The sequence below is a fragment of the Cyrtonyx montezumae genome, unplaced genomic scaffold (assembly GCF_038088225.1).
Source record: "Cyrtonyx montezumae isolate F1298 unplaced genomic scaffold, pur_monq_1.0 scaffold_19, whole genome shotgun sequence".
Lineage (NCBI taxonomy): Eukaryota > Metazoa > Chordata > Aves > Galliformes > Odontophoridae > Cyrtonyx > Cyrtonyx montezumae.
The window spans coordinates 8,967,704-8,989,756 of NW_027071925.1; the positions used below are offsets into that span (position 1 = coordinate 8,967,704).

At 49.6% G+C, this 22,053-nt stretch overlaps 1 protein-coding gene across 5 annotated transcripts in view; it reads left to right on the forward strand.

The window, feature by feature from the left end:
• Positions 1-4,595, forward strand: part of SPAG9 (sperm associated antigen 9) — a 52,413-nt gene extending 47,818 nt beyond the window's left edge. For 3 of the 5 annotated variants that reach the window (XM_065735517.1, XM_065735519.1, XM_065735521.1), the window contains 4 exons: positions 1,043-1,081; positions 1,941-2,117; positions 2,897-3,034; positions 3,917-4,595. In XM_065735517.1, the coding sequence (XP_065591589.1) occupies positions 1,043-1,081; positions 1,941-2,117; positions 2,897-3,034; positions 3,917-4,032 (470 nt within the window). In that variant the 3' untranslated portion in view covers positions 4,033-4,595. The remainder of the gene's footprint in view (positions 1-1,042; positions 1,082-1,940; positions 2,118-2,896; positions 3,035-3,916) is intronic. The other 2 variants (XM_065735518.1, XM_065735520.1) reach the window with 1 other exon arrangement.
• Positions 4,596-22,053: the final 17,458 nt, after the last annotated feature.

Sequence of the window (22,053 nt, forward strand, 5' to 3'; positions counted from 1 at the left end):
GGGCAGACTGAGTCTTAAAGGATAAATTTGGGAAGATTCACTGTATAAATTGTTTAAAGTAAACAACGAAAATCAATAGTTGTGCCAAACATAAAATCATAATCCAATCGTAGAAGTTATGAACAGGAGTTTCAGAAATAAAACACGGCACTGTGGTATTAATGGTACCGTGGTTTGAATAGAAAGTGGTGCAGTCTGATGGGTGACATTTTAGGGTAACTTAGCAGTAAAAGCTCTCCATGTTGTCTGTGTTGTTGGACAGCACATACATGCACTGCTTCTCATACTGTTCCATTGCATTGTCCATTCATTTGATAACTGTCTTTTTTTTGCATTGCTTGTGAACCAGGGAAGGACAGACTTTGTCACTGATTTGAACTAGTGTAAATCATGCCGTCAGAAATTAGAGCTCTTGCATCAAGCTTAATTTAATGTTTCCAAAGGAGTTTGTTTTAAAACAGTAGTGAACATGGAAAAAAAAGGAATCCCTGGGAAAGTTATTCAGATTAATTTCAGTCTCGTTAACGGGTCGTGAATTGGAACAGCTGTTTGCAGGTATCCTGATCGTGGGTTTGAGGATATGTTACGTTATAAGTATTCATGGTTTTAAAAGCGGTCACATCCTTGCATACTCAGTTGCATGTCTCAGTTCCCTGGGCCTTGTTATCAGGGTACCTTCCAGGTCTACAGGTGCAGTTTCAAACGGGTACTTAAAATCATGAGTAGTTACATATTTGGTGGTTTTCTGCCAAGGAAAGAGAGAAAGGGGAAACATTGCTAATGAGTAATAAATTCCATAGTCAATAAAGCACGTGAAAGTGGCAGTGCTTCTGTTGTCCATTTTATACTGGAACTTCCATAACAAGATACTGTTCTTTGGCTTTTTATTGAATCTTCTGTAATTAGACATTTCCTGTTTTTTAGGAGCTAAAATTTAAGCTCTGTCTTATCAAAAACCAAAATAAGAGTGGTGGGTTCTCATTAATCCTTCTCCTCTACTGTCATACCTATCTATTTCCCCTTTCCTCCTTTCTCACTTTAGCTGTAATCCTCCACCAGGGACGTTTACTGGGGCTGAGGGGTAAGTGCAGATCCTGAACAAAAATCTATTTTCAGGCTTCTAATAGCCACTTTGAGGCTGTTTACCACTCCCTATAGATCTACCCTCTGTATGTTCCTAAATGTTTTTCCACTTGCAGTTACTGCATTGCAGCAGTTTTATGTTTGCTAAATGGCCACCAGTCTGCTCAGCAGTTTAGCATATCATCCTGTGTTGCAGCTGAACTTTCATACAGACCTTGTTTTTCTTCCAGCCAATGTGATACCATATCTTATAACTTTGTCATTAATCCACATCATTTACTGTCTTGTTACAAATCACTGTTTCCTTCACTTCTTTGGTAGCCTGTACAATGGAGATGGCTTGTATGTCTAGCATGAGTACTTCTGTTTTAATTGATTTTAAAACTTCTCAAGGAGAACTAGATGTAGAATGATAACAGGGTAGCTCCTTCGTGCCTGCAGGTGGATCTTTCTTGTGACTCTTATACTTGCACAAGGATACCCTACGATAAGTTGTAATGAAAACATTTGATGTTGAAGTACATTGAATTTGCTTGTACAGAAGCACATTAGAGGTACTTATTTCCTATAGAAGAGAGAGTCCTTTCAAAAATTGTATTTTCAAAAAGTAGGATATTAAAATCTGTTGTTTATGCTAGACTAATAAGAGTCCTGCTCCATTTTCTAATGTACTTAAAATAACGAAGCATGCAATCTTTTTTTTCCAGCTCTGTCTTGAATTGGCATTGCTGCCCTCCTGTTTCATTTTTATCTGAGTTGGCTGTAGCTTTTAGATGGTACCATAAGGTTCCTTAACAAATAACCATTTCTGTAATTTGTATTTTCAACTAGAAAACACTTTTTTTCTTCTTTTACAGCTAATAAAGCAGCTGCAGGCTCTGGAAACCGTCCAGGTAGTGTGATCCGTGTCTATGGAGATGAGAACAGTGACAAAGTGACTCCAGGAACCTTCATACCATATTGTTCCATGGCACATGCACAGCTTTGCTTCCATGGGCACCGTGATGCTGTCAAATTCTTTGTTGCAGTGCCTGGTGAGCTTCTTATTACCGTTCCTCAAATGAAGCTTTTGTTGTCCTTTGCTTCTCAAGTGTAGGTTTTTTTAGCAAGTGTCTGAAATTCTGTACTCAAAAACAGATTTATTGCTTCTTGATTTGGGAGAGTTTTCTGATTCTTAGGGACGGTGTTGTTTGGAGGTAGGGGGGGAGGGCTTGGTGACAAAGAAGTGCTTTGTTTTCATCTGAGAAAAGGTGCTGCTGAATCTGAGTACTTGCCTGTTGAGAGAGTGGTCAAATGCTGGGTGACTGATGGTCTGCTTTAAGAATCTGACTTTCTGCAAAGAGCTGCCTACCAAAGAAGCCCCCAAAAGGAAGAATTTTGGTTAAAAAGCATGGCATTTTCTAGAAGCAGTAATACGGATTAAATTACTCTCTCAGCAATCGTGTATGCACTTGGTGCTGGAAGTAAGTGACAGAAGTCTGCTTAATGGGCTGATGTGCTGAATCATTTCAGTTGTGTGTCTGGAAAAGTCCTCAAGTCTGTTTCAATGTCATTCTCTAGATCTGCCAGTGCTGTGAATTCTACCAAGAGGCACTTAATTCTGACTTGCACTGAACTGACCTGACTTCATCTCTTTAGAGAGATGAAATCAGAGCACAGATAGCTTTTTTTTTCCTTCTTTTCGCCTCTTGCTGAAGAGATGCTGGAACCCACAGCTGGGTGTAATAGGTGTTAGGTCTGTCAGCCAGTGACCAGGTACAGGTGGCAGTACTGTGAGATGCGGCCTATAAACGTGTTCTGTGTTTTTATACAGGTCAGGTTGTTTGCCCACAGAGTAGTGGTGGAACAGAGCTAACAAGTGATAAGCCAGCCCAAGAGTCCTTCAGCCAGGGTCCCTTAAAATCAATGCTGGTGATAAGTGGTGGAGAAGGATATATCGACTTCCGAATGGGTAAGAAATACTGAGCTTAAAATCCAGTTGTAACCTCTTTGTGCTGGAAGCATCTTAAATAGGATTGTTAACTATATCAAAACTTCCATTGTGATGGCAGAGTGCATTTCTGTGGTTAGTCAGTCCTTGAGCATTTTTTAAGCAAGTATATGGAAACATCTTTATTCTCATACACACATCTTCAGGTTCCACTTCTCCTTCTGGTAAACCATGACCTCTGAGAGAAACTGTGAAAGCATTCATTGGAAACTGTGCCTGGGAGTCATGTATTCAATCTTATTTTGAAAGATGAAAGCCTTCCGACTCAAGGTGCTGGAAATTGTCCTTAGTTAAGTGACCTTTTGTGGTCAGTTTTCATGTTTAAGAATTAGGTGAACAACACTCAAACTCCTCACAGCTCCAAAGTAATCTAGTGGGATAATTTGCCAAACTGTGACTTGACTCTGTCCTGAAGCTGTAGGTAAGCTCCCATTTAATCTGTTTGAACTGACGTTGCTCTGTACCACGAACTGCCCCTGGAGAGATGCTGTCCACACGCAGCTTTGTTAGTGGTTGTTTGCCCCCTCTGATCCAAGTTGGCTCATGTCACACAGGGTTTAGGTACAGTCATTAAAGTGCTCTTTTCTTTTGAAGTGATGAACAACAAAAAAAACCAACCCAGTTAACATTCTCCTAGGACTGAAGGACGTGGCTGTCAGAATGCTGTGCTCTGAAACCACTGTGCGGATGACTTCCCTTTTGTTAATGAATGTGTTTGTGGATGTTCTCCTGTGAGTGTGTGGCAGCTGCTGTGCTGAGTGCTGTTCTGCATCTCGATGTCATTTCTTCTGCTCAGTTTGGCGTTAACTTTTCATCGCCTGAATCAAAGCTGTTGTTTTTCAGGTGATGAAGGTGGGGAGTCTGAACTTCTTGGAGAAGCTCTACAACTTGAACCTTCCGTAGCCAAAGCTGAGAGGAGTCACTTAATAGTGTGGCAAGTAATGTATGGCAGTGAGTGAGCCTGTAGGATGCAGCTTGGAGACCTTAAACTAAAAAGAAAAGGAAAAAAAAAAGCGCTTCTGCATGTTTTTATTTTGTGAGACCTGTTCCACTACATGATGTTGAAGCATTTCTTTGCTGTCTAACTTTTTATTGCAAATCTGTCAGACCTTTAACTATACAGGAATTAGCTTGTGCTGTTTTACTGCACCTTTGTTACATGGAACAGTATAATGAAACAGGAACTTTCTCAGAACTGGGGTGCACCCCATAAGAAGCAATCGAGACGTTAGTTTTACTGTACCACAGCAATCTCATGTAGTTCACTTCTTTGGTAATCTCACCTGAGTTTGGCTTTACTCCAACTGAGCTTCGTTTCACTGTATAATGCATTGAGTAAAACAGCAAAGTTATTCCCAGAGTATTTAGGAACAAAAATGGGCAAATTGTAGGATTATCAGGGCTCGTCCAAATATTCAGTGAGAGCTAAAGCCAATTGTTCCAACTTGTGTTTCCAAACCTTGAAAGTCTTGCTTACATCATGTATACAGATTAATTTGTTACTTTCATCAAGATTCCTGGGGGGAGAGAGGAGATTGTATAGAAGTGACAATATTTAAATAAAATGACATGTTTTCACTGTTGAACCTTAAAGTTTGAGAACTGCTGCCCTCCATCAGCAATTTCAAACGTAGTCTTTTTCCCATCCCCCTGACACAGACACGTGAACAACTCTGTTTCCAAAGGGTGTTCTTAGGGTGATTTAAGTTTAAAAAAGGAATCATAAGTTCTTGAGCAGGGGATACACCTTGATTTAATGTTTTTTTTCTTAACTCCTTAAGTCCTAATCACTAGAATGATCTTCTCTGCCTAGCTGGTCAAACTCATGAGTCACTATGTGTGTGAAGGTTAAAGACCTCAATTAGAGCATGAGAAAAGACAGAGTGTACAGGAAAAATGCATCCTGCCCAAGTGAGATTGTAAATGAACTTTGCCAGATGACAAGGTACAAAGTGTATTTTTTGTAGCTGCATACTCCTGTTGAGTCCCACCCAAAACGTGTATCTGTGTTAGCTGGTAACACTAAGCTTGAGTAAATGGTTGGAAGTCAGGAGACTCTAAATATCAGGCTGACATTCTGTCTACTCACCATCTATTTTTTTAACCATAAGTGTGAGTTGAAGACTGTCTTCCTTTTACATTGAATTTTCTACATTAGTACCTAACTTAAACACTTCATGATTTCTGTTCTTTTAAAACCCAAATTTGCTCTTTCATTTATTCTCTAGAAAGCAAAAGTTGGAGGGGTTGTAGTAAACACCCAGCATTTACCCTGACTAGTCTGGGACTAATTTGTCAGTGCTGAACAGATTCAGAGAAGAAAATGTAGAAACACTTTTTGAAACTGCCTAAACATTTTTATGCAATAGGAGCAGTTCTGGTCTATCAGGCGAACATGTGTTTATATATTTTCTTAATTTTTTAAATGAACACATTTAGCTGAGGTCTATTGTGTAAATATATATTTAGGCAGCTTTTTCAAATGCATATCATAGCTGATAAACCAGAGAAACTCCATTCAGGTCTATTGGTTAGATTTATATGTATAAATACTTTTTAAGCAACATATTTTGTACGCAGCTGTTCCTCTCGTAAATATGTATTTAGGACATGAACTATGTAGTAAAAATCCTTATTAAAGAAGTCTAATATCTTGGTAGTATTTTTCTCTTCAGAATGCCAAAAGTGACGAGAGCGTGTTGTTCATAATTTGCTTTCCAAATCCATCTTTAAAGTCACTCTTTAAACTACTGTGGCTTAATGGTAAAGTCTGGAAGACAGAAAGTAAACTCTTAACACTCTTCGAGAGGTCCGTGCGGAGCCCACGTAGACACGTGTGCTGAGCTTTGAAGCACATCTGTATTAGCTTAGGGAATAAGAATTAGGGAATCTTGTCTAAGAAAAGCACTGTCTGAACTTCTTGCAGCTGTGCAGACTCTTCACGGAGCGGTGCTCCCCATGCCAGCTCCCTGCACTCACTTCTCTCCGGTTTCCTCGGCCCGTTCTCGCTGCTCGCTTGTCACGTTCTCATGTTCTCAGAAGGAAAACAAACGCACAATTCTGTTCCTTGGTTCCTGTATAGCATTTGATTTGTAATTGATGGTCTGTTTTCTCTGAACAGCTTGACTGCCTTTAAGTAGAGCAGTTTAGTCTGGCAGTGTGTACCCGGTCTCCTACCAAGGCACCGTGCTGCCCCTCAGCTGGCCCACCTGCAGGCTCTCAGCAGCGATTGTTTCTGTCCAAAAGTAGAATGGTTTTTGAAGAAAGCAGTAGGTTAACTGTGTACCACTGTGGTAGATAAAAGGCATGTGCACTTCTCTCTGTATTTCTCATTTAAAATGTTATCCCCCGTCCTGAGGTACAGTAAAATGAGTCCCTCTTCTCGTCACAGTGCACTGGGATTGATGCGCTCCCTGCCTGAGGTAACCTGAGTCCAGCAGAGCCCCGGGCATTGAGGAGACACTCACCCCTAGAGATGGCCTCCAGAATGTTCATGCATACACTCATGTGATTAAAGCTTCATACAGATAGGAGCCAATCTCTGGATAGCTACAGCTTGTTAATGGTTTGGAAACACTTCCAGCACAAAATATGCAGCGCAGTACTTCCCGGGTGAGGGTGTTTGCATGGTGAAGGTTGTGCAAGCTGCTGCGTCGTCCACTCCTCGTCAAGGTCTTCCTGCGTTGGGTGGGATGGAGCTGGCAGAGCGTAGACACTTTATCATAGGCTGCCTTAGTAACAAACAAATGTTCAGTCTGTGTTGTTATGCTAACTGTTCTAACGAGCCTGCGTCTTTATAATGCTGTGTAACTATTTATTTCCATGTGAGTATTACGGAAGTTACCAAAGGATTAAACCTGACTTAGCACTCTTGTAGGGGACCCTGTGTCAGCAGGGTCCTGTGGAGGCCCTCTGTAAAACAAGGCACGGTAAACTCAAATACAGCTCTTCAAGGCAATGGTTTTTCTAACAGGGTTATGCCATACTGTAACAACCTCTGTTGCACCTCAAAGCATTTTTCTACACACTAAAATGCCTCTCCCGCCCTCTAACAAGATTAAGTTTCCTTTATTAGTTTTGTTGATGCACATTTCTCAATCTTTTAAACATATTTTAAACATTTTATGGTCTGTAACTTTTGAAAGCTTTGTCTGTTGAACACTTTACGCTGAATTTTACTTGCCTCTGTAATCTGAGATGGATACTACAGCGTTGAACTTGCTGTCTGTTAAAAGTTGAGGCTTCTTTTCTGTGAGCAGAAAAGCTCATATAGCAGTGTAGTTATTTCAGTATTTATTTCTATTATTGAATCCATGGGGTTCAGAATGTAACTTTGTACATGAAATATATATATAAATATGTATATGAAACATGCATCGGGTCGGTGTTTTCTTTGTGGCCTCGTGTCCTGGGGGTTTCTTGCAAGTTGTTTGCCTTGTTCCCTCTCCAGAGCAGATGCACAGCCCAGTTTCCCTCTTCTCAGTGTTGATTCTCAGCACATCCATACACAGGGATCTCACTGCACTGTGCGTTAAATAGGAAGAAGCGTTGTCTGCCTTCACTCTGGCAAGGTTAAAGCTCCTTCCTCCCAGCCCTGCTGTGCGTGTGGGTAAGTAACTTGATTCTTCAGAGTTTTCTACAGTGGATTATTAAACCAAACTGGCAGATTGTTTTTGCCATCCACTCCCTTTCACTTCCCTCATGTCTATATGAAAGCTGCTTGAGCAATGCAGTCTGCGAATGTTATTTAGCATGATGATCCATCTCTGTGCCCATTAATACTGCTGTAGAAGACCATTTGGAGAGGGCTTTACGGCCATGGGCCATGCTCTGGGTGCAGGACTTGATAGTGAAGTCTTGTGTGGTTGTAGTTAACTCATGTGAAGAGCAGTGCCCGTGTGTTTCGGAACAGCTGAGCGTGGTGTGATGATGGGGATGGTTTATTTTGTGCTTGTAGTTAATGGGATGAATCCACTTGGAACAGTTTGTTGTGTTTAAACACAAGGTGGTGCTCTAAGAACCTACAGACGACGTGGAGATGTGGGGAGGGATGGCATGGTGCTGGAGGCCGCGCTGTTCCCTGCCCTCTGTCAGCGGGCAAGTTTCAGGTTTCCTCTAGCAACTCTTCAGGGTGAAGTCTTTGTGCCAGTGGTTGAAGAAAAGGAGAATTTGGGTGTTTGATCATCAAAGGGCTCAGAAAATTGCTTGCCTTGCCTTGCCTTCCCACAGGTTGTGATTTAGGTCACGCTGCAGGGACTTCTCCAGGTATGGGACCTGTTCAGCTCACTGCAGCCTGAGCTTGGAAGAATCCACTTCTTTGTGAGAGATGGTGGGAAGTATGAGCAGGGTTCAGGTGGGTGCTCCTCACACCCATTGTCGTGAGCAGGAGCACTGCTGACCTCCTCCCTCCCGTGGCCTCGGGGCTCTCAGGTCTCTGCTGAGCACAGGAGAGCAGTGCTGCCCTGGGCTGCTGCTGTGGGGTGGCTCTGCCCTACGGCGGTGTTGGCTGCCTCAGCTCTGCAGCTTAAATAAGAAGAGGGGGAAAAAAGAAAAAGTTGGAAGCCTTCCTGGATTCCACATCTGCTTTTCACTTCCACTGCTGTGTGCGGAGAGGCCGGCACGGGGAGCGCTGGGTCAAAGTGGCCCTGGGGCCACGGGTGGGGGTGGGGGTTGGGCCCCCTCCCGCTGCCCTGGGTCAGACCCTGAGCACAGAGTTCTGCGTGGCCAGGAGCTGTTCCTCAGCCGAATCTCTCAGCACCCAGAATGGTCAGCACTGGGGCAGAGCTGTGTGTGAATTGCTGTGAGTGCAGTTCCAGGCTGCAGTCCCACACTGCTGTGGGTGCAGAGCTCACAGAGTGCTCCGCAGCCTCAGCTCCGTGGGTCGAGCCCTGGATGCGGCCGTCGAACACAGAGTTAGGTAAGCTGGGGGCTCTGAGCTCTAACAAAGACTTTTACAGGCTGTAAATGCACATTTTATAGCTTCTGTTTAAATGTATGTGAAGCACTGTGATTGGAGCAGGCCTGGGAGCTGCTCGTCTCTTACTGGGAGCACTGGGCTGAGTGCTGGGAGCCTGGTGCTGGGCAGCACACGCGGTGCTGTGTGTGTGGATGTTGTGCCCAGCAGGCTGTATGGCTGCAGAGGGCGTGGGGATGCATTGGTTTGGGGTCACCTAAGGACAGCATTGTCCCAGCAGCACTGCTCTGTGGGGCTTTAGGAGCGTTGGCTGGAGTGTCTCTGTTTCTGTTTTGAGGTGGGCCCATGTGGTCATCGTTCTGCCTTTACCCATTGGTGACATCCCATCCCGCTGTGCTCAGGGCCACCTTCACCCTTGTAACCGCGGTCCGGGGGTGTTTGAGGTGCTCTGGATGATGTTCAGACATCTACAAATAGTAGTTAGGCAAAGCAGTGCTGTATGCTTGTGGAGCTGGCTGAAAGCCATCTCTGTGGTGTCACTGTCCCTTTAGGATGTCCTGACACCTCCTGTCTGCTCCCAAGGCCCCTCCCCAGCCCCTGCTTCTGCTGGCAGCTCCCACCCTGTGGCAGTGCTGACTTTCAGCCCGAGCTGCTCTTGGACTCACTGTCGTATTGTTACTATCTCAAACCCACTCCTTGTCACATCTTCTGGGAGTAGGCAGAGACATCCAAAAACCTGAGGCCAAAAATAGAGAGGGAGAATTGTGGCTTTTCAGTTCTTCTGAGTCAAACCCAGCTCGGCCCACCCCGTGTCCCCGTGGGCAGCATTGGGCCGAGCTTTGGTCCGGGTCACGGTGAGTTAAGTCACACACGATGTCAGAACCTGCTCAGTTTCATTCTGCTTGTGAATTCCTCCCAGGGCTGAACTGGTTTTCATGTCCCTTCCCCACCCCGGAGCAGAGTGGGGGGGGGCTGGGGGCTGCAGTGCCCGTGGGTTTCTCCTCCACTATCAGTGCTGCAAAGTTTGGGTCAGTGCTCCCCGGGGACAGCGGCTCCCTCAAATAATTCTGCTTCCACAGGCATTAAAAAGGAAACCTTCCACTCCATCTCATGTGCAGCAGCCAAATACCAGGCACGAGCCCACTGGAGAGGAGCCCTGGGGCTGGTGCTGCTGTTCCCATCAGACACATCCACCGCAGCGGCTCCGCACAGTGTGGTGTGCTGGGGGTGGGGGTCGTGCTGGGGGTGGGCAGCACGGTGTGCTGGTGCTGCTGGAGCTCAGCCCTGGGCCGGTCACAAGCCGTGCTGGGGGGGCTGGGGTGGATGCATCGTGGTGCTGCATCACATCACCACTATTTTTAGTGCTCTCGCTTCTGCTGCACGGCCCTATCTGTCTCTCTTTGGCCTTTTATTTTCAGTTTCTTGTCTCCGTTTCCCAATCTTGGCCCAGCACCAGGTGGGCAGCAGCTGCTGATGTATTTTTGTCTCCGTGCAGTGCAGGGGGGGGGTCCTGGGGGGACCAGGCACTCGTGGAGCAGCTGCAGCCAAAGGGGCACAGAACCGTGGGGTGCAGAGCTGTGTTTGGGGCACCTCCTGCACCAGTTGTGTGCCACAGCCGGGAGCAGAGCCCCGGGTCACCCTGGGCTGCTTCCAAGTGCAGAGTGAGGAGGATGCAGAAATAGGATCGTTTGGTGGAAGCAGCACTAGAAGAACCTGCTTGCTCACACTGTGGCTCTCAGTGAGAAAGAAAAAAGCAAAGCCCAGGCTTTTCTCACTGTGCAGTCCTGGAGTGCTGTGCTCTTAAATCAAAGCACGAAAATAACCAGAACAGGATCAGGCGAGCTGTAGGAGCTGGCAGAGCAGAGGCAATAAACAAGGCTAAAGCCATCTGATAACAATATCCCATTACCACCGGAGATGAATTACCAATATTCTGCAGTGGTGAAATACCAAACTTTCTTGTGACAAAGCATTGATTTTCCCAGAAAGGAAAGCGAGCGCGAGCTGCGGTGACACGGCGTGTGCGAGCAGAGGGGATAGCGATGACAGCACTGAGCAAACATCCCCTGCACAGAGCCCAGCTCCTGACCTTTAGCAGTGCTCGGGGCTGGGTGCCTGCTTCGGATGTCACCCAGCACGCCAGGCTTCCTCCCACCGAGCGGTGCACAGTGGTAATGGGAGCGGTTTGGGGGGATGGATTCCTGAGCACTGCACTGACTCGGAACAGCCGTGTGTCAGCAGCAAAGCCAACAGGCAGCGCTGAGTTTGGGGTAGTTGCTCTTAACCCCACGTTCACATCACCAACCTGATGGAGGGGTGGCCTGATGCTGGGCCCCGTGCTTGGAGTGCCGCAGAACCGCGGGCAGGGTACCAGCATCAGGATCAGGAATAGCCATTAGGATCCCAGGAGTGTGTCCCACACTGAGCAGATGGCTCCGAGACCGCTGACACCTCCACGGGGATCTGCAGGAGCCCCCGGTGCTCAGCCTGAGGTCTCGTGCTCTGAAAGGAAGGCTGTGCTGTGAGCACACCTCTTGCAGGTGAGCTGTGAGTGGCATTGAAACCTGCGTCACAGAGGAGAGTGAAGAGAGCGAAGAGCTGTGAGGTAGCTCGAAGACTGACATTAATTACGTGGTAATTTTCTAGCTGTGATCCATGGTGGACCTGTTGCTGATCCCCAGACAGATGGCAAGTCACACAGGATGGGCTTCTCCTCAATTTCCATCTGCTATATTTCATTAAGACAGCTAAAAATAAAAATATCCTGAATGTTATTTTTCCATGCAAGCTCCTGCTACAGCAATTGGATACGGCCGTGGCTGGAGTTTCCGAGCGACGAGGCTTTCTTCACTCATCTGTGATCCTTGGCATGGAAAGAGGCTGCGACCCTACACCAAGCTCAGCGTGAGCACTGCGCTTCCCTCCATGTGCTCATCACCACTTCTCTGGTAGGAGGGGAGCACAGATGCTGCTGTTTCCCCTAAGTTCCCATTTTTAGGTTGTAAGTATTGCAGCCGCTGCCATGAAATGGAGGTGCGGTCATGGAGGTCCTCCAGGCATGAAGTCCTCTTTCCTTCTGTGGAGTGGGACTATCTCCCCACACCGCTGCTCTGAGCTTTCTGCCTCTCAGTTCTGGGCATCGTTGGGTTTGGGGTCTGTGGGTTTTTTGGCTGTAATGCATCTTTGCACGGTGAAGCTGTGCTCCTGCACACGCAGCTCTACTGATCCCGCTGTGATTGCTGGGCCTGGCTGCTGCTTGGGCTTCAGACCCGCGCGTGGAGCCTGGCACTGAGAGCTGAGGCCCACGCTGGTTTTGTTCCTGGCTCCACCAGCCACTGCCATAGATGTGAATGCTGAGCGTGGACGCGTGCAGGAGATGGGCTCCGTTATTTCACCCTGCTTTCAGACGCCAAAAGAAAGCTCTTCCAGGCAGCACGACTCGCAGCAGCACGAGTGCTCCGTCTCAGTGGCACTGCCTGCAGCGCTGCTCGAGAACCTCTGTTCCTACCCCTCCTTTCTTTGCCGCTTCTCCTTTGAGAAACAAGCAGTTTCCTCACCCTCCTGGCAGCACTCCCACAAGGAAATTCCTGCTCCGCAGCCCCGGCACAGAGCCGCCCGCACCATCCCTCCTTCTGTCGGGTCACGTTGCTTTCCCATTTGCCGGGGCCCAGCCCTCACCCCAGGAGAACCTTTGGCTCCGTTCTTGCTCCTGTTCTTCCTCCTCCGTTTATTGGAGTTCCACCCTAAGCTCGCAGTGACTTAGGCCCCAGTTTAGCAAGGAATTTTATCATGTGCTCCACATAACTGGCTCGGACCTTCCATCTGTTTTATCGGCGCTGCGGTGGGAGCCGCCCGGTTCCGCGCCCCGGGCTCAGTGTGCATTGCCCGTCTGCATTTCTGAGCAGAGAGTGCTCTTGCCTCAAGCGGAGCAGGAGCTCAGATAGGGAGCAGTGCTGAGCTGGGCTCCGTCCAGCGGTGGCACCTCTCCCAGCAGCTCCTTGTCCTCGTTGTCCTCGTTGTCCCCGCGCAGTGCGGTGGAGGTGTCGGCTCTGGCACGCTGCAGGTCGCTGGGTGCTCCTCCCACAGCCCACCATCGGTGCGCGGCTGGGCACACCGCAGCCCTGAGCGAGGGGCAGACGGTTAATTCTTGGTCTCGGGTGTGGAGAATGAATGCAGGGTGTGCCAGAATCAATGAGCCCAGGATATTGGATTTGGCGTTTGGTTCCCGTGAAGTCGGACGCTGCGCTGCCTCGCTTTGCTGCTGGGCACCGTCGTGCGCCCGGTGCGATGCAGCGGCTGCGGGACAGGATGCCCCGACTTCACACAGCCACTCCTAACTTCTGCCTTCAAAGTTCGGCGTATTTAATTCACATCATATAAAAATTCCAGTGGCGAAGGGTGGGGAAAACTGAATGTTGAATGAGGACTTTTGTTTTCTGGGCTGTGGCGGTCGGATTTCTGCTATAGGTCAGAAGTTCATTGCATCATCAGATTTCATGTCATGGGGCTGTTCCTCATCACAACCAGCACCCAGCCCAGCTCCCAGCTTTTGCTCTGGGCTCCTTCTGTATGATGCATGTTGCAGTCGAAGTCGTACTCAAACCGTTTTAATTGTATTTTTAAGAGCGAGTCATTATCTTCCAATCCTACAGCACAGCAGACAATGAAATTAGATGCTGGCTCGCGTTCATGTACAATACAAAAGCCCGTACTTCACTGGGTTGTTGTTCCAGCAACTTTATTTTGTACAGATGTAATACAGACACTGGGCTGTGCGTCTCGGGGCCCTGTGATCTCCAGCTCAGGAGTGTCTGGGACTTCACACAGCCCCGAGAAACCCAGAGCAGTGTGAGCCCGGCTGCGCCGCAGCAGCAGGCAGTGAATCTGAGCAGCAGCTCCGTGCACTGCGTGTCCTCGGCCATCCCCCTGCAGCACCGCATGCATTATTGACACGTCTCGGGGGAGCGGCTGTAGCCACATCTGAAGCTGAAATAAAAACAGCTTAGCACTTAGCTCTTGATTGACTTTCTGAATAATTTAAGTTGGTCAGAGACGCCCGCCGTGCACTCGTGCAGCCTCCTGTGGGCATCCGTTCCTCTGCAGAAGCGGATGAGGCAGCGGTGGCTCGCACGCTGTCGCGGAGATGCTGTGTGTGATGCAGGGATGCACTGACTCACAGTCTGTGTGGGCTGTCCCAAATGAATCCAACAGATAGCAGAAATCCATCTACCAAACCTGCCGTGACTTCACGTGGGCCTTCGAGGTTTGAAACCGTCTCTTTGGGTACTGGAGCTGTGCTGCAGAGTGGGAAACGTGCACCTAAGAGGGACTGCTGGAGAGCCTTCAGTGGGGATGGATGGGTCGGAGGTAGATCAGTCAGCAGGGGATGGGTGACCAGGTCAGAGCATACACTGACTTTCTGGTGAGCTGGAATTAGCTCACAGAGCTTTCATGTGCAGTTTTTCTTTTCCCTGACCACTCCCCTGCTGAGCTGCCCGCCTGGTGCTGGGCGCTGCATCGTGCCCCACGTCCATGGGTAAAGGAAGAGCATTGCTAACTCCTTCTACACATGTCCTCGAGTATTTGGTAAATTCACAGAATTCATTTCAAACTGTGGCTGAATGTGATTTCCTTGGGAGGAAGGATTTCTTCAAAACTTATTATTAGACTGTGATTCATGCACTCATCTAAAAGCCAGGGAGTGGCAGGAGTGAGGCAGGAGACACTGCTGGTGAGCTCAGGCTTCACACGGGCAGAAAATTGCTACGTTTCTCTTCAATATTAAAAGATTCCTCATGCAGAGCTTCATCTGATAGCTCTCATAATGTCTCTATTACGAGTCGTATAATTACTGAGTTGTTCTTTGTGTTCCAAAGAAGCAGTTCTCCGTTACCGTAGACAGCTCCAGAAACTTTCAGCACTGGGAGCAGTTTGAGGTCTCACCCGTGGGCGCACAGAGTGAGATTTGGGAAGGTGCTTTGAATCCCGAACTCCAAGGGAGCAGGTGAGCAGCAGCAGGAACTCATTTTCAGCTGTAGAAGGATTGTGGAAGGTCCTCGTGTGTCCCGAGGCTGATCTGGAGTCTTTGGTATAAGTGCTTCACCCATTGCAAGCGTGCAGAGCTGCTCCTTGAAATCTGCTGTGGGTTTCGGCAGTGACTTGGAGACGTGCAGTGTCCTGCTGTGCAGGGGGGGAAGCTGCAAAGCACCACTGCACACGGGTACGGGGAGGGGCTGCGTTCCCCAGACGTGGGGGGCTGCAGTTCCTGCACTGTGGTGCTCCTTCTGCCCATTGATAAGAGTCAGCAGCTCCCAAACACCCACATCCAAACCGGGGTAGGACTGCAGGTGAACCCCGTGGCAGCTCCCAGCACAGACTGGGGCACATCCTCCACTGCCGGGGGCTGAGGGACATCTGTGGCCATCGGTTACCCACAGCCATCAGTCCCCTCCTTCATCCCCTCCTTCATCCCCAGCCCTTCCAGAAGGAGGACCCACTGGGAGCGATGTCAGCATCCCAGCTCTGAGAGCCCTATAAAGAGCCTCTGTGGGGATGAATGGTGCGTCTGTGCTGCGGGCGTTCTGCCGGCCGTGTGGACACGCTGCCTTTCTGTGTGGCCACGCTCTATTTTTTGCACACTTTCAGTGTTATCTTATTGCCCTTCCACTTTGTATTAAATCTGACCTTTCTGCTGCCCTTGGCTTGAGGGGCGGTCGCTGACTGTGGCGGTGTTGGCCCAGGAGGAGGGGCAGTGGCTGTCCCTGCACAGCCCGCGGAGGAGCGGAGGTGATGAGGGTCCCAGCAGCTCGAGGTCAGGGAGCACTGTGGTGTCACGGCTCGTTCTGCTCATTTAATTTGTGCAGAAGCCGTGCTTAATGCCAAAGTGATTAAGGGATGATTTAACTTGATACAGAAGCATCATCCAACAAAAACAAGGGCAGTTTAGCTAGAATTGGTTAGAAAATGCTCATTAATTATGCCCATGCAAATTTGCAGAGCTGTGGCTCGCCAATGCTCTTGTTGCCCTCTTCTCATCCGAACGTGAGCGCACGTGGCTGCCCGAGGGATGGACGTGCGTGGCCGTGGGACCACGGAGTGCTGCAGCTCTGCTGTGCTGCTCCCCCCCGCAGCCCTGACCTTAAAGCGAGAGAAGAAACAAGTGAGTAAGCTGTGCTATTTATGGCAGAGCTAATTATTTTGATGTGATATGACAGCAGCGGAGTCTGTTTGCTCTTCACTCAATTAATGGCAATGGAAAAAGCATTCAGTGCCCTTTTAGCAGTGCTCACTGGCTATGACACGAGCCTTTGCTGAATGCTGTAAGGTTTTGCAGTGCTGTGTTGGTGGAGGAGAGGCTGCGGGGTGAGGGGCCGGAAGGGAACTGCTGTTCCTAAAGGCAGAAGCTGCTGTTCGGTGAGAAGTCACATTCAGCAAGGACAAGCTGCTGTGGAGGATAGTTTGGGGCAGAGCACGGCTCTCCTCTGGGTCTATTGGTGGGGTCTGAGGGCTGCAGGTGCAATCCCATGTGATGTTAGGACTGAAGAAGCTCTGGGTGAAGTGAAGTGAAGCAGCTCTGTGTCTGAATGACGACAGCATCCGACACGTGGGCTCACAGAGCAGCGCTGCCCTCTGTGCTGAGTGGTCCCGGTGCGACGCTGCGCTGCGGGGGGGGGCACACTGCCCTCCTGGTACAGCACTCAGATCCACCCCATCGAGCCCTGGGACCTCTCGGGCTCTCAGAATGCAGGTGCTGTTGGTGGGGCCCTGTGACTGTCACTTTGTTCACATTTTATTTATCTTTATAAAGCGTGCGGGTCCGGCGGCCGCGGGTACAGAGCGATATTCATGAGAGGCTCTGATTTATGCAGGCACGGGGCTGTGCGGCGGGTTACCGGTACTGAATGTTATATGCAGCTTTCATTCCTTTCCGTGACCAAAGGACACGGAGTTTCTCCAGGATGGGATTTGTGAGAGCCTCATTCACACACCCGTGTGTGCAGCAGTGCGGGGCTGTGCTGGGGGCACTGCACCTCCCTTTGCAGGTGCTTCCTTCACACGTGGCTAATTTAGGGGGAGCGATGAGCTTCTGGAGGGGTCCCACACCTCGAGCTCCCGTTCCCGTGGGAGGGGAGTTCCTCTCCACCTCCCTCTGCTGCCCAGGAAAACAAAAGGGCTCTGCGAACATCTCTTCTCCTCCTACACGCCGTTCCTTCTCAGCTCCCATTAAACTCTTCCCACTCGGGGCGTGGGCAGCAGCACACGCACATCTCCCTGTGCCATTTTCCCATCCCTTGGGAGCAGTGCTTGCCGTGGGGACGGGGAAGGTTTATTTTTGCTCTTTGTGAGGCTCTGGTGAAGGGACCCCTCACGCTGCCCTTCCTCCCCCTGCACTCCCATCCCGTGCAGCAGCACGGCTGACATGAGCACCATGTCCCCTGCTGGGCAGCGTGCTCTGCTCTCGGGCAGGGGCTGCATGGCACTGTGCCTCTGCACCCCATCCACGTGCCAAGCACATCCCACAGAACACTCAGGGTCACTCCTCCTCCTGGCAAACGCAATGGGAGAATCCGTCTGGGCTCTTTCCATCCTTAAAACCTGCCACGTTTTGCAATTTGCAGTTACTCCATCCTTCTGCCCAGCCACGAGCTGCAGCCGAGGGAGCAGGAGATCTCCTGATAGAAGTCAGGGGGAGGAGGGGGCACCGACGTGCAGCGTGTGCTGTGTGCACTTAAATAACCTCATCTGCTGGCTAGTGTTCGAATGAGTATGTAAAAAAAGACATTAAAAAAAAAAAGTTTGCAAAGCACAGCTGCATTTTATGCAAATCTATCTGAATCCCCATTCTGTCACAGGGTGACTGGGAAGGCACCGACCCCATCCACCCATCCTTCTCCATGCTCTGTGCAGAAGTCCTCTCGAAGGGATGGTGGTGGAGCACCAAACACACGAGTCGTGTCCCAGTGTGTGGGTGACTGCTGCAGCCTCCGACAGCCAGAGGTGGCCAAACCACCTCCAAATGATTCTGTAATTCTACGAAATGAGCGCGGGAGACCCTCCCCACCCCCCCTTGCTGCCTGGTACAGCCTGGGCATCGCCAGCACCCAGCTTGCTGTGGGAGCCTGGGCACAGCCTGCGGGCACCACGAGCCGTGCCCTGCCGGGCTGGGAAGTGAAGGTCACGAAGTAATGGGATCAGGTGTTATTTGTGAGCAGTTGCTCGCCGCTGAGAGCAGCAACATTTGATCGGGGCCGCTCTGAACGGTGCACGCTGGCCCTGAGCTGCCTCGTCTGCTCTCAGGCAGGAGGTGCTGCCCGGTCCTGCAGCACCGGGGAAAACCCCAGGAGCTCAGCTCCCCCATCCATCGCATCTCTCATCTGCATGCAGGAACTGAGCTAGCACAAGGCAGAGTTTCCTCTTGAAGCCTGCTGCTCCTTTGTGGAGTTCTGTGATTTCCCCTCTTGCCTCTCCAGCACCTGTGGCTGCGTCCCACTGCTAAAAACATTACAGATGTTCCTTAAGGTATCCTATTGCCATCCAGAGGGAGCAGCTCGCCCCCAGGGCACTGCTGGGTGCAGTGATCCTCTCAGGTGATGCTCTGTATTTGGCTGTTGCTGCACACACGGAGCACCGGTCCCAAAGCCCGTGGGTGATGCTGGAACCAAGGTAATAAGTGGTTTGTGTGATCTGAGCAGAGCTGCTCTGCTGAGAGTCTGTGCCATGCAGCTGCTGCTCCCTTTGCTGGATGGCTGTGTCGGTGTATTCTTTCTGTTTGAAGATTTCAAGTGTGCTCATCAATTGTGTGCTTTAATCAAAGCATCACCGGGGGAGATTCAGGCTGGGTGTGCTTTGGGTAGTGGTTGGCAGTTGATCTAAGCAGTCAACAGAGATGGTCTGAAGCGGATTCCAGCACAAAGCAGCAGCTCAGGGTTTGTGTGCCATTCTCTGCCATCTCCTATTTGGTTCTAGGCACCTCGAGCAGCGTTCCTCTGTATGTTGGACTGACAGCATTTGGGCTCTCCAAGCAACTTCTGGAGCGCAGGAAGGCCGAGCCAGAAATCAGTGGTTTCTGGGATTTAGCGACAGCCATAAATAACCCAAATGTGGACAAACTGCCATGCGGATTTCTGGCCCAGAACAGTGACCAGAGGGGGACCTTCCTGGAATCAGCATCCTGCCCTTAAAAGCTGCAGGAGCCCATCACCTCCTCCCACCCTGTCCCAGGCTCATCTGGGGAACTTGCTGAAGTCCCCGCACCGCTCCCAGGTGCCAAGAGCCCGGCGGCACAGCAGGATGGACTGGCAGTGTGCCCACTGTGCTCTGGGTAAAAGCCACATCTCCCAGTGTTGGGGCACTGCTCAATCCACAGAGGAAACCCACTGGCAGTCACATAGTCCCAGCACCCAGCGAAAGGGGGGGACGGGGGGGAAAGCAGCAGAAAGATTAAAAGGATCAAAGCACTCAGCGCCAATTTTCAGATGGGGATGATGAACAAATGCTGTCCGAACCGCAAGAAAGATGAGATCTGTTCCCAGCTGTGCTGCTGAAGCTCATCCTCACCACGGGACACAGAAAATCTCGACCCAAATAGCTCCCAGGCATGACGGGCCCAGGACCTGCCCCCTCTGCCCCATCCTTGGCACGGCTCGGTCTGCACGCACTGCTGCTGTGCTGCTGAGTGCGGGCACGCTCAGCACACCACGGTTTTTTGGAACATTCCTTCCCTGCAAAGCTGATGACGATTCCCATATTTTGAAAAAGGCTTAAGAAAAAAAAAAAAAAAAAAAAAAAAAAGGCTGTTTGTGATGCTAATGGGATGGGATGAGCTCAAGCTTTATGCCTTTTTTAGCGCTCCTGGAACTGAGAGAATTGAAGGGACTGAAAATATATGCTTAATCGCCCCCAGGAAAGACTGCCATAATATTTTGGGTTGCATAAGCAAACTAAATTGGAAATCTGGAATCTATTCAAGACCTTTTGATCAGGGAGCTTTGCAAGTGCAGAAAAGTAAAAACACAGACAGATGGGGATTAGAGTTGAGCATCAGGAGAATAATTTCCTCTTTTAATTTCAGTTCCGCCAACGTATAAAAGCATTAACAATCCCATTACGTAACTGCGTCGCAGCGGCCGTGCTGCCCGGGGGCTTCACATGGGCAGGGAACCCCAGCTCCAAGCCCGGGTCACGTCCAGGGTGATGGCAGCACTGAGCTGGGGCCAGTGGGCCCACAGGGCCAACAGCAGCACCATGGAGACCGTTACCCCCGCATGCAAATCCATCTCATTACGAGAGCAGGACCGAAATTCCACAGAGCAGCTCTGCTTCCCTTCATTTCAGCTACCATCACACCTAGGAGGAGGGGGCTGTATTTCTGGCATGGTGTGGCAGAGCACTGTGTTGCACGAGGCCCAACGCTGCCCGAGCAGCACTGGGTGTGACCCCACGTGCAGGAGCCCATGGGGCTGATGGTACAGCTGCAGCAGTGGGGGATGTGGTGAGGAGCTGCCCACCCCCGTGCTGGACCGGGGCCTGAGCAAGCCCTGAGCATGGCCATGTGTCAGAGCTGGGGCTGGTGGCTGCTTCAGGCCCCAAGAAGAGTCAGTTGTGTGTAAGCACTACTCTCCATGCTCATTCACCATAAATAGAGGAAAATAAGTTGGAAGCATAGCGAGTTCTGCACGGCTGGCACATCATGGCCGCTCAGATTGATATGTAGGTGCGCATGAGATCACAGCCTGCTATTTAAAGAGGAAACCTCTACTTACATAAATGTCTGATTATGCAACTGTCATGGAAACCAGAGATGGGAAGGATGCTCTGGGTGGGCTCGTCCGTTCCCTCGGAGCACCGGGCTGCTCCTCGCGCTTTGGTTTTCACTCGGGACTGTAAGAAACATGCAGCACTGTGGGCGCCTCGCTGGAGGAGACACAGTGTGCAGTGAGAGCTGAGCCATCGCTTTTCTAAAGGTGCTCAGCTTTGGAAACTCGAGAACAGAAGTGCTTGGAGCTGCTGGTCGCACCCAGCAATCCTCACAGCAGCTCGGTGCAGCTCGGTGCCCACACATCTGCATGGCATGGCTGTCTTTACTTGGCATACATGCCAGCATCTGAACGGGTGCTCCTCTCAAGCTGCTCCTGACCTTTCCTTCATCTTCAGCCCCGATCTGTGTTGTCTTTCAAACAACAGCACACCATGCTGCTGCTGCTCCCTGCACCAAGCTGTGCGACTTCGCTTTCCAATTCCCGTAAGTTGGTCTTCCTGGCCATGATCATTTTTGCGGCTACGCAGTAAAATCAGCAGAGATTAATGTTTTAATCTTCTTTCCCTGTACAAGAAACCCCAGGCATCGCATGCACTAAATGGTTTTCCTGTGACTTTCAATGAATGTTTAAAAATAAACGTATTATTTCTGTGTTTCCCCACCTTTACCTATATTTCCTCTGTCTTTGCTTCCTCTGCTCTCCCGCCTTCCAAGGAAGTGGCTTTTTTTGTTGGTTTGTTTGTTTTTAACCTTGATTGGATTTAATTTTGGTCATCTATCATGACCACAGCGTGCTCATTTCACACAAAGCCCCACTATGGGCCTCTTTTTCCAAATTATGATATCAGAAAACATATATATGTTTCACGTGGGTCTAGATTACACTCCAAGAATAGAATGTTCTCTGCTCAAAGAGCACAGTTGTGGTAGGTCAATGAGGATGCACTCAGAAACATCAATTAAAGGTAACACAAGTCCTTAGTGAAGGATCAGGGAGCGAGCACAGTTTGAGATTCCTGTTTTCCCAACCCTGCCTTCCTCTCAAGGAGAGCAACAAAGCAGAACTACTCAGAAATTCATAAGGTTTAAAAATAAAAGACTTGTCCCTTCTCGTTGCCTGCCCAGTTTTTCACTCCTCTGCGAGCAGTGCAGGTGAGCAGATTTCATTCATACCTCCAACACCGAACGGCTTTGGACCTTCCATGCCAGTGGCTCACCTCATTAAGGCGGAGGTGTTTTTGGTTGTTGCTGGTTTTTTGTGGGGTTTTTTTTCTGAGTGCTTTTTCCCTCTGGGCAGAAAGCTGCTCC